This window comes from Phaethon lepturus, unplaced genomic scaffold, assembly GCF_000687285.1.
Source record: "Phaethon lepturus isolate BGI_N335 unplaced genomic scaffold, ASM68728v1 scaffold15088, whole genome shotgun sequence".
Taxonomy (NCBI): domain Eukaryota; kingdom Metazoa; phylum Chordata; class Aves; order Phaethontiformes; family Phaethontidae; genus Phaethon; species Phaethon lepturus.
In genome coordinates, this window is record NW_010557034.1 from 1 (window position 1) to 12458 (window position 12458).

General features: G+C 37.4%; 1 protein-coding gene across 3 annotated transcripts in view; it reads right to left on the minus strand.

Moving 5' to 3' along the window:
• Window positions 1–138: 138 nt before the first annotated feature.
• IFT88 (intraflagellar transport 88) overlaps window positions 139–12458 on the minus strand; it is a 49305-nt gene continuing 36985 nt past the window's right edge. Inside the window, exons 23-26 of one of the 3 annotated variants that reach the window (XM_010292654.1) lie at window positions 10403–10457; window positions 2110–2136; window positions 938–1033; window positions 139–260 (exon numbers count right to left, since the gene is read on the minus strand). In XM_010292654.1, coding sequence (XP_010290956.1) covers window positions 139–260; window positions 938–1033; window positions 2110–2136; window positions 10403–10457 — 300 coding nt within the window. Of the gene's footprint in view, window positions 261–937; window positions 1034–2109; window positions 2137–10396; window positions 10458–12458 lie in introns of all 3 variants that reach the window. The other 2 variants (XM_010292656.1, XM_010292655.1) reach the window with 2 other exon arrangements.

Consider the following 12458-nt stretch of genomic DNA (forward strand, 5'->3'; position numbering starts at 1 on the left):
CAAAACCTTGTCATGCAAACCCAATACACCAAAGTATCTCACAAACATTTTATCAAAATCCACTACAAAATTCGTCATGGATAAATGTTTTTATGCCAGAACTTCTGAAAGGAGAAAAAGTTACGAGTGGACCATATACTATTCTGGAAGCAAATCCTCTCCTAGCTCTTCATCAGCAAAGTCATCTTCCTCAGCTCTTTTTCTTGCTGCAGTTTTTGGTCTTTCTGCTTGTGGGCCAAGTGGATCTATGTAGGAGGCATCTAGGGTTTAAAGAAATAAATACATTTGAAACAGTTACCTGGAAGTAATTTTACCCTTGTTTCAAACATACACAGTCAAACACAAGAGTGGATTTTAGCATTACACATCTGTAAGGTGTCTTTGAAATGCTGACCAGAAAGAGCATATGAACACTGAAGGAGATCAAAGATACCACATTTGGGAAGTGAGGCATGGCACAAGAGCAAAGTACCAGAGTGACAGATGCTCCCCACCCCCCCTTTAAAATAAATTTCTCTTTATTTTATTACAGTTGTTAAGTGAGAAAAAGACTTTGGAAAAGTGAATGAAACAGGAAGACTGTTGAGTTGGTTGAAGGGAGGGCATTTTATGAAGTACCACATTCCACATGGATTAGGGATTTTAAACTGCTTTGAAAATTCAATCTTAGTGAAGAACTTAAGACTGCAGAACCACAAGAACTGACTAAAGGATGCAGCAGACATATATCAAAAGTACTAAATATTTACATAGGACACATTTCTTAATATTTATGATTACATTATAGTGATCTCCAAACAATGAAGCTAAAGCCATTCTTCACATTTATTTCATGAGGAAAATGTTTTCCTAATTGTTTAATTATACATGCTCTTTCAAGAACTTCATTTTCCATCTTCCCTCTCTTTGAGGGCCACAAAAGTAGGAAGGTACTTGCCTATTTCTTTACTGCCGCTACTTTCGTAGGGTTCACTTGTTCCAGGCAAAGCTTTGAGTTTGGCACTCAGTCTCTCCCCTTTGGTACCACCACTATCTGGGGGGAGCGGGGGGTGGGGGGAAGAAAAAAAAGAAAGTTTAAGACCAGTAACATGCTGCTATGTTTTGTGAAATCATGACAGAAGACTAACATAAATTCAGCTACTATCTGTCAAACAAGATTTGGATGAAACCATCTTTTCATGGTGGATACAGTACTCACTTGTAACAGTGGTCATTAGAACACAACGGACACTGTGTCCACACATGTGTGTTCTAATTTTTTTTTTTTAAATATATACAGCCTTATTTACTTTGGAGTAAACACATTAAAATATTTCTGCTTCAAATGCTGACATTTCAGTTGCTTATAAATTACAGTCACATTTTGGAGTTAAAATAAGCATGATAAAGTATATGGACATTTCATATGTCTGTGTGCTTACTAATATATTAGTATGATCCACCTGTTGAATGCTCTCAAGGTTAAATACAACACTAACTTTGCTTTTAATTAGAAGACTATATTTGGCACGTGCTGTCTGCATGGCAAACAGGCTCAGCTCATGTATACGGACCATCGTGGCCCTGCATCTTGTTGTAAACACTGTGCTGGCAGCTCAGTTTGCAGCAGGGCCCCAAGGAATGTGTCAGCTCTGAGGGCTGCCTCGTGCCCAGACAACATCAGATTAACATTCTCTTGCCACAGCAGTATTCCAGACACTTTAAATATTCTGTTCACCTCTGAATCTCTTTTTCACATTCATGGCAAGCTTTCAATCTTGTCTGCTACAACAAATTTTTATGCATTTTTTTTTCTCCTAGGAGAAAATGTTTCATGTTTGTCTTGGTATATTTACAAGGCAGGACATGCCATGCTGCCAAATACAAACATGCTCATTTACAACACAAAACAATGCTGTTATTAAAAGTCTTCCATCTATAAGGAGGAAAAATGGGTTTCATTCAGCAAGCATTAATTACAAATCTGGACGTGGAGACACATTTCCATTGTCTTATTTACTACAAATGTTCTTTTTATAAATATTGTTGCTATTTTAAAAAACCAAAAATCTTCCACAAAGATGAAAAACCTTTATTTCTCTATAAATACTACTGCAAACTTCAGTTTACTCAGCCCTGAATTGGAAGACAATGTCTCTGTTCCAAGATCGATCCAATATATACAGTCACATGTCAAACAGTTAATATGTTTACAAGACACAGATTGCTGAAACTTCAAAACAAAGAAAACTATTTTAATGTACATTGACCTCCCTTGGATCAATTCTCATTGACAAGTTCCATGGAAGAAATGAATGCTTACGAAGGATTTGAAGAAACGGAAAGAAATCAATGGGTTTGATTGTGGGGGGCTCAACCAAAGGGCTGTGAAATTACAAAAGGGTCACCTCTTGATTTCAGTGGGCTTTGGACAGGCCTGCGCAACAAGGAGGTGAATGCTGAGCTTCAAAGATGGTGTGGATGAAAATATTCTGAGAACAGTTTAGAGGAGAATACAAAATGTTTAACAGGGAAAGAAAGAGCGGGATAGGAGTAGGCAGAGAGTCTTGTGCAATGGCAAACAAGTAATTCACAAAATAATGCATAAAGTTGGAAAAAGCTGTAAGGAGATGCAAAGACAGGAATGATACATCAGAAATTACACTAAGGGAAGACTGAAGTAGTCAAAGGAACTCCATAAGGTTTAACTGGTTGGTTCCAGAAAGGAAGAACTGAGTGTAATGAAAATAAAAGAGGAAGAAGGTAGCATATCAAAGCTTTTCAACTGTGAAGGAGGAAAACACATTAATGACACTACCAGAGGAAGATAAAAGATTTTATATTAACTAAAAGAAGAAAAAAAAGAATGGCAGACAAACCAAAACAGCTGGGATAAACATAATACCCACAAGTTACCTGTACACCTTACTGCCCTAAAACAAACAATTGCAAACAGAAACTTTCCTGGACATCCTAGGACCTAGGATGAATCCTAGGATGGATTAGGGCTACATCCAAGAAGAGAATGAAGCAGTAACTCCAAAATTTGAAGCCAAATTTTCTCTCATTTCTTTCCCCATCTAGTGGATGTCCAACCCTTCAAGTATCTAAATCTCACCAACTGCCCCCCCTGCAGCTTTGAAGTTCCTTAAGCACTTATTGCTGTGATTGAGTTTCCCAAAATGGTCATCCTGAGCAGCAAGATGCCTGCAGAATGTTCAGGATGTGACCTTGGTGCCTAAGTTCCCCATTCTGTTTTTAAGCCAATACAGTAAATGGAATTGTGAGTGCTGTTACAGTGAGCAAATGTAGCTGTTCACACAAATGTGGCTTTTCAGGCTTCAGACTTGGTTCAGTTGCCCAAACACATTATTTACTGTGTTTAATGAACTGAACCAACTCACTAAAGGGTTAGATTAATGCTAAAGGTAGTGCAAGGGTAGCAGCAAGAACACATGATCAGGAATGAGAAAGAAAAGAAGCGTTGAGGGGGGCTGGACAGTTCTTTCCAGAAGCAGCAAGTTATTTGATCAATACATGGAATCATAGAATCTTTGGGTTGGAAGTGACATTTAAAAGTCATCTAAGTCCAACCCCCCTGCAAGGAACAGGGACATCTTCAACTCATTCAGGCTGTGCAGAGCCCCGTCCAACCTGACCTTGAATGCTTACAGGGATGGGGCATCTACCACCTCTCTGGGCAACCTGGGCCAGGGTTTCACCACCCTCATTGTCAAAAATTTCTTCCTTCTGTCTAGTCTAAATCTGCCCTCTTTTAGTTTAAAAACATTACCCCTTTGTCTTATCACAACAGGCCCTTTTTGCCCTGCATTGCATCCCCATCCACATACTGTCACCTGATAGAAGGCTGTGCTGGAGCACGTTACTGATACATTTAAAATGAGCCTAATGAAAACTTTTTCTCACGTGGATTGGCAAGGTAATGCAGGTCCCCTTACCTGTATACGACCATGTCTACAGCAAGAGTGAAGGGAAGGTTAACATCTCTTCTAGTAGCAGCCCACAATTAGTTTAAGCTAATATGCAAAACCACATCAAGTCTCCATGGACTGCATTGTGCTCTGAGCATACCTAAAAACGTGGAAGAGCAGCATCTTTCATTTTAAAGTTCATCTGGAAGAGACTAAGAGGTGATTGACACCATCTACCTTACACAGAGATGTCAGACAGCACCTCAGGAAGCGAGGTCTGGCTTCAATGCCTGCCTTGACCCAAGGGAGTTCAAACCCACAGCTCCATCTTTCAGGAGGAATGTCCTAGTTGTTGACCCATTTGGGGTAAGGCTTTTCTTGACACCCTGCCATGGGACACAGGATTTGGCTGCCAATATGGCAGCTATTAAAAACTGCTGACCATATAACATGATCTGCCAGAAGTTTAAATCTTGCTTTTTGTGTTTCTATTTGCAGATAAATCATCTATATGTGTATATTCAGTACACATACATAATTTGGCCAAAGATTTTATACACATTCCAGCTTTTGGATTATGGGAATGAAGCTAACTTTCTCTAAAGTAACACACAGAAAAAACCCAAATGTAGCATTGGGACAAAGGATAATAATAAAAACGCTGGATGAAAGGCTTTTTTGTAGAGTTTTTCTCTACTAATAGTACAGCTTTGAGTATTAACATCTGTCTGATTGCACTTGCAATCAAAGGACTACAGGTAGACATTTCTCAAACTGTAAATGAATTCTATCTGCATTACTCTAGTAACTGTACAAACACATGCTCCTAATTAAAGTTTTTGAATAATGGAAGACCAATGCTGAATTAAATTGCTCTCTGTATCCAAGAAAACCTTCACTGCAATTAATACATTCTCATTATTTATTCACTTATTGCACTTCTATTTAAAAGGTAAGTTATTACTGTCGCTAACATGGCAGCCAGTCCCAGTGTGCTCACTCTGGGTTGGTAACGTGGACAGGTACGCATAAACTGGCTGCAGGAACATGGCTCCAAATTTCAGTTGAAAAAGCAACAGGAACTGATTGAGTACAAGCTGGTCAATATATTTTCAAAATATATATAAATATATTTACTCTGTAAAATTATTATACTTGAGACTTGGATTATCATGCTGACATTATCTTCTCAGTCTGTGTACAATAGCATTAACTGTAAGCTATGCATAAGCTATGCATATGAAGACATAAACAATATACTCTACATGCTGATACATGATTACAGTGCATTCCTTCCTCTGATCTGTTTAAAATTCATGCCCATAATGTTACATTTATGAAATTTAATTAAATTATTTTATTATATGTTCTGTTAATTCAGATTTCTTCAACTTCCATACAAAAACTAACTTGAACTCATTCACCCACATACGATTAAAAAAAACAACAATCAAAGTATAAAACTTATTTTTTAGAAAATGGTTAATTTTATATGGCAGAATAATGAATAAAGCAACATTCTGCAAAATTAATCCTTGTTCAGAATCATCCTATTTTAAGCAGTGATATCTAGCAAAAAAGATTCTAAGCCTTTGTACATGTTTTTGTACTTCCTACTTGGCAAGTATATCACTTCAATCCATAAAACCTATGACTTTACATTAATTTTTTAAAGGACTCTCACTAGTTGCAGTTACAGTGATGAGACTACTGCATCACAAATTCCTTCAGTGTCATGAAGGACATAAAGCAGAATTTTTAGTACCATTTTACTCATCAGGAAAAAGATATCAAAGTGTAAGGTGGTTTGATAATCTACCTCCTCCATAAAACATTTGTGTAAAAGCGTACAGTGGACTAACACTTTTAAATACTGCAGATGCTTCAATAAATCCAGAATGTGTTTAAATGCAGCTCTATGCATCTTTCATACATGGGATGAAGACACCGTCTTTGGAGAAGAGTGGGCTTTGGTTTGACCAAAGAGAACAGTAAGTTCAGCATCGCAGGCAGAATATTACATTAAAACTGAGAAATGGCATGGGAATTTTTATGCAATTTTTAACTCCCCTGCAGTTCACTTTGATTTGAAATTCTGTTGAATGAAAATTGTTTCTGGTGTGTCAGTTAAGCTAACTCCTTAGGCAAATTCAGATGCAGAAAACAGATTAAGATGTTCTCTTCCCTCAAATATTTTCCCTGTGTGTTTATAAAAAGAAAGGGTTGGGGGTTTTTTGTACACACAACCCATGGAACCATCCTACAATGATTTGTAATTAATGAGGCATCAACAGGCACACAAAGTCTAGAAAATATACGTGATCATGAAGTCTTGGCTGCAGCATAACAGGAAAATCTCTTGCCTCAATTACAGTGAAGATTATTTGGGCTGCTTATTGTCCTAACATTTGTAATGTGGCTTGCACATTATATGAGGAGATCCCTATGTGCTGGTAAAGGGTGTTTGAATTTGGGATGTTTGTTTGGGTTGGACAAACCCATTTTGCCACTGACATCATCACAGGTGAAATGAAAAAGGGAAAAGATACCTAAAGTACTCTTGTGTGGTTTCCTTCCCAAATTCATCTGGACAGGCTCAAGTAACAAGGAGAATGCAACGGACTCAGCCTTTCATCCTCTGAATTCAACACTGCTTCTTTGGGCTCCTGTCCGAGACTGCATGGCTCCTCTCATCCAGTACACAACTCCCCTCTCATCCAGCACAAAATTCCTCATTCAGAGAGCAGAGCAAATGCAGAGACCAAGTAAACACTTCTATGGTAATGTATTCCTCAAAGTCACACTTCCCCTTATCTATGAAAGGCCTTATGCTATTGAAGAGTAAAAATCTCTTAAGGTAGTAAAAACCACCATGTCCTAACTTCCAAATTCTGGATGTTAGTACCACATCTCTTCAAAACACAAAAAAGTGAGTATGAAAACAAGAAAAGCTTATTGAAAAGGAAATCTTTGAGAACTCAGATGTACTGTTAGGTCCCTTCAGGTTTTTAGGAGGTTTTGGTTTTGTTTTTTTTTTTAATAAAAAAGAAGAATTTTAAGGGAGTATACTGATGTCACCTCCTTCCAACATGAACCAAACAGATTGAAAAGCAAATCTGATATTCATGGGGAGAAGAAAATTTTCACTTTTTATAACAAGAGTGAACAAACATGTTCAATTCTGGGTAGGCATTTTAGATTTAATTCTTATCTTTCTTACAAGGCAAGAACAGACTTTAACTGACACTGATATAGATGTCAGGTTTCTTGGTCTCCATTTTTCCATTCTGCCTACTATCCATGCGCACATTAGTCATATTCAAATTATGCTTCGGTGCATAATTATGTTTTCGTGCACCTTCTGTTTTAATTTATATTGGCAAAGTAGTAGGTGTCCTGTTAAATACAAACCCTGCTGACTTAATTCTCTTTCCTCTTAGCTTCCTCTTTAAAGGCAATTTTAGATAATATTTGCTAAAACAAGGAAGCCTGAATCATTAATACTCCTTATACAAATAACTATATAGCGACAAAAGACTTGGGGAAGGGGGGGGGAATCTGTTAGGAATACCAGCAAGTATGGGGACGGTGAGCCGGTAAGAGGAAGGAAATAAAACATGCATCATACCTAAAATATTTGGAATGCATACATACTTCATTTAGCTAGTAAGTACTTTAATTTAGCTAGTAAGTGCTAAACTAAGGAGGATTTCATGCTTCACGGGGTTCAGTAATGATGGCAAATCCCTCATACAGTATAGGAAAATGATCCCTTTTGGTCCTGGCAGCACCGCTGGAAAAGATTAATCTTAAAATGTATACAAATGCTTCTTTTTTTAATTTTGAAGCCATTAATTCATCAAAAGTGTACTAAGATTCTGAAATAAAATAACCCATGTTTACATTTCATATGTGTCTTCACAGAGGCCCTATATGGAAATTTCCTACACTGCAAAATACAGACTCATAACCCAAGAGAATAATGCCACACATTATTCTTTCAGTGGACAAAGTAATGTTTGGGTCTTTGGGTTTCTCTCAGTCATCCTCAGCAAAAGGCAGGCAAACTACAACATAGTCCTTACCATCTGTTGCTGTGAGTGTGCAGCTTCCTCACTGATAAGGTTCCCCAGAGTCAACATTACTAGTTAAAAAATGTATAATGCCTTTGACTCCTTCTAAAAATATATATAAGTAGTACATCTCACCACAACTTTTAATTAGGAATCCCAGCAGAAAGTTAACTCCAGGCTCAATACAGGACCTTCTTTGTACCTCTGCTTGTTTGCCAAGTCATTTCCAGAAAGGTTGGATCTTTGGCACTTGAATTTGTGTAGTGGAGACTTCTCAAACATGCTGTTATGCAGACTTGTTCCCAAACTCTGTTTTTTCCCACTCTTTCATGAATTTGAGATAACATCTTGAGTACTAATCTAAGAATTATTGACAGGACAAATTCTAGGTCAGTTCCGATCCCGCTTACCCTCTCATCCTTTTCACGCTAGCATCCTAACTGTCTGCATTTGCTTTTTTCCCATTACTCTGGGAATGGGGGGAAAGAGTAATGCCTTGGAATTACTAGAACTTGCAGTCAAAAGTTTCTCATACATTCAACTCTGAAGGCAAAGGGATTTTTTAAAATTTTTTAATTAAAAAAAAAAAAGGCAACTTTCCACAAATATTTCTGTCTTTAAAAGAAGTATTGACAAACTGGTAGTTTGGGGGATTAATGTTGCCTTTGCATCTTTCCAGCTTGGTTGTTATTTATATCCTCTTTTGGTAAATTACTGACTCATTCTCTCCCGATAGCATGCCCCTTTTTCACTAATGAGGGTAGGGATAATTATGAAATATAGCTGTAAGAAGAGAGACCCTTTGTGCCATTTGCCTGTACGTCTGATGCAATGTTTTGCACAGCTGTAAATACCCTTGCCTGCTACCAATGCTGATCTTCATTTCTACTTATTGTAAGCCAAAGGGGATCTCCACTTTATGACAGAAAACAGGGATTGATGCCATCTCACACTGCTGTTTTGCTGGCACCTCTAGCAGGCTGCCTCATCTTAAGGCTTATGTAGCAAAAGAGAGTCCAGAAATGTTTCCATTCCTCTCTGTTACTAAAATAAGGAATTTCACCCCAAAAATTACTTTATCCCAAGGCTCAGAAAAGGTAAAATTCAATCCTAGGTGAATGGTGTTTTTTCTACATATCAAGAAATGATTTAAAGGCTTCTCTAGTGAAACTACTGAGTTGGAAAAGGAATGAGATTTCTCTCTCAAGCATCCAACACTCATTCTTAACCCCCAGAGAACCCAGGAGAGCTCTTCATAAATGTAACAGCATTCTAAGGTCATCTTAAGATTACACTAGTAAGTTCCATGACTTTTCACGACCCTACAGAATTGGGTAAATGTAGTAAAGCATCTGCTATGTAGGTGGAGAAATAAAATTACCAAATAAGAACAAAAAAACCCCATAAATTATTTCTTTGTAAAAAGAAGGGAAGAGAGGCAAGAATTTATAGGTGGTATCTTTTGCTGAGACCCACCACTATTAATATAAACTAAACGCAGAATACAAAGAAACCATTTCCTGTTTGGGTCAAAATGGATTTTTTTCCAGGTGGCTGAAAGTAGTCTGAAGTCTGCTAGTTTCCCAAGAGCAGCAGCAGGGAACAGTAAGGTTTAATGTTACTAACATCTCATGGACTTAATAATGGGAGGGAAAAATCTTTAGCTCTGCAATATGCAGACAACCTAGTGCAGAAAACACAAAGCAGGCTAGTTTCCAGACTTACACTGCTAGAGTTTTACATTTATGAAAGTCAGCATTGTAAATCTATAGGAGCAGAAAGACTTAGCAGTCAGAGAGGAAGCTTTCCTCTGTGGAAGACTCTAATACTTCAACTCTGCTGTATTGCAAAAAGGGGAAGGAGGAGCTCAAAGATACTACAGGTGTCTTCTCCTCACTACGGAGTTGGCTGCACAAAATAGCCTCTTGAACTTGTAACAAACCCCTAATGTAATAGACTAGATGGTGGGCACAAAATTCCCTTTCCTCCATTTTAAATAAAGACACAATGAATCCCTGTTTTTCATGGCTTACGTGTTCTGTTTTGTTATAATAAATGATTCCTCATAGTAAATATTCCAAAATTAATGGGGTAGAAATGCTCAAGTTCCAAGTTAATTGGATAAAAATGTCCAAGTCCACAGTATTGAAAACAAGTAGAAATTTAGCTTTAGGAATACTCTGAGATCTGTATATAAACCACAAATCGATGCTACTATTCCAGTTGAGGTTTCATACTGCAGTAAGATAATCAGAAAATATGAAACAAAACTTGTGAAGTGCTTGCATATTACTCAATGCATATTTGTGCGCATCTCAGAATGTAAGGAGGTATTACAAACACTTTAGGAACAACGATTTTCTTTAGGATCCTGACAAATCTGATACTTAAGCAGAGGCATTAAGTACTTACCACCACCAGCATTTCCTTCTCTGCGGCTACGTGCACTGCCATCTCTGCCAGATTTAATGCGCTGGAGAACAGTGAAAAATGTTAGAAAAGAACAGAACAAAAACCCCATTTAGTAATATATATTAGAGATAATTATTGAAAACTCAGCTTATTAATAAAACAGTAGAGGAACAGTAAACTAGGCTTACTCTACTGTAACTGATAAACCTTGTTTTTCTCAATGCCCAAAATTGTCCTTAAAATCAGTGTTAAATACAATGTTTACATAAAACAAGAGTTCTATGAAATTAAAACAGAATATCTCAATAAATTATTTTTCTTCAGAAAAAATTTATACAGTGAAGGTGCACAAAAGTGGTTCAGATGTACCTTTGCAAAGTACAGCTGAAAAAACAGGCAACATAGCCCTTCTTACACGAGTTCAAAGTAGCCTCTGCCTATTAACCTCTTGTAAATCCCAAGGGGGGAAAGTAGGGAAAAATCTATAAAAAGAACTATTCACCCCATAGATCTTAAATTTTGAATACTTGGCACAGCACTGTACTTTACAGCAAAATTTAATCTGCTGTTGAGTGTTAAACGCGAGATAAAGGTGAATGTAAATACTTTAAAAGCTGTGTTTAAAAAGTCAGCGCTCTTGCACTGAGAAAGGTACTGTAAACATCTTCCAGCTGTGTTTTTTTTAGTGTTACTTGAAAACTTGAACAGTTTATCAAAGCAGTACCTCTGTATCACACTGCAGACTTGGCTTCTCCTGGCAAAACACCAGATTTCTCATGCGTACATCTTGTCAATTACAAGAAGGTGCATCTCAGTGAGGGACGTTTTGATGGGAAGGTACAAATATTTGGTGTTTAAAGCACTCAGCTGTTTATCTAAAGTTATCTCTGCACCTTATTTCAAAACATGAATTCAGGATCTGATTAAAACACATGTGGCACACTACCTAACCATGTATTCAGGTCAATTACTGTAGCTTCTTCACTCATTTTTCACCAGAAGAATATCATGGAGTCTGGAAAAGTTGGAATGACATAGAAGAAGTGAAAGAACTTTCAAGATTCATGCCAACAGAAAAAGGAAGAACCCTTAAATCAAAACTCACGGGAGTGAGACAGAAAAGCAGCTGGCCTAGCATGAAATCAGGAATGGTCTTGGAATAATCCAGTCTGGGACCAGAATTTCTCATACTTTTTATTTATTTTGGGAAATCCTCAATCCTAAAGTATGTTCTCTGAATTCTGGATTAAATATCCTCTTCACAGTCCAGCGAAGTAGCATATATCGGTCCTTCAGGAAGCGTGTTCAGACTCTCCCAATGTTGAATGACTGACAACAAGTCTGCCAGTGGAAGCTCAGCTTCTGTCTGCCAGAGAGTCCTAATATAATAGCACCCTCACAGCATTCACATCCTAGGATTTTACTCCCAAAATATAATACAAGTACTACAGAATAAGCATATGACCAATTCCTGTAAGGTTCCAAGTGAGTGGTTTATAAGTCATCCCATACTAAAAGCAGACATTTAAAATAGGTCCAGTGATTTCCACCCTAAAAATGCCTATTTCTCTCTCATGACTGCAAAAGAAATTTAGGATGATTAGTCCAGATGTAGATGCCTGAAGGTAAAGGCAATAAGTCCCCCCCCAGTGTTTGCACCTATCATCACTGCTTCACACCACACCCCATCAGTCCCTCATTTTCAGTCATTAAGCTCACTTAACGGAAATAGGAATGTGTGTATACATCAGTGCCAAGAAGGTTGTGTGAACTTTTACACTATTACCTGTCTTTTTTAAACTGAAACATGAAAAAGGAAGATAAATGCAGTTTAAAAAAAAAAAAAGAAAAAATAAAAAAACAACATATGAAGGCTACAGTAAAAATCCAATGCTGTGAGAGGCAGGGAGAAAAATGTCTACAGGGAATGAACCCCACAGATGTTCCCAGATTCTTGGCTGGAATTATTTAACAACTTGTCCATATTTAAGAACAGAGTGAAATAAGTACTCCAGAATATTTATTTTGGTATAAACTCCATGTGGATATACTTATTCTGGAA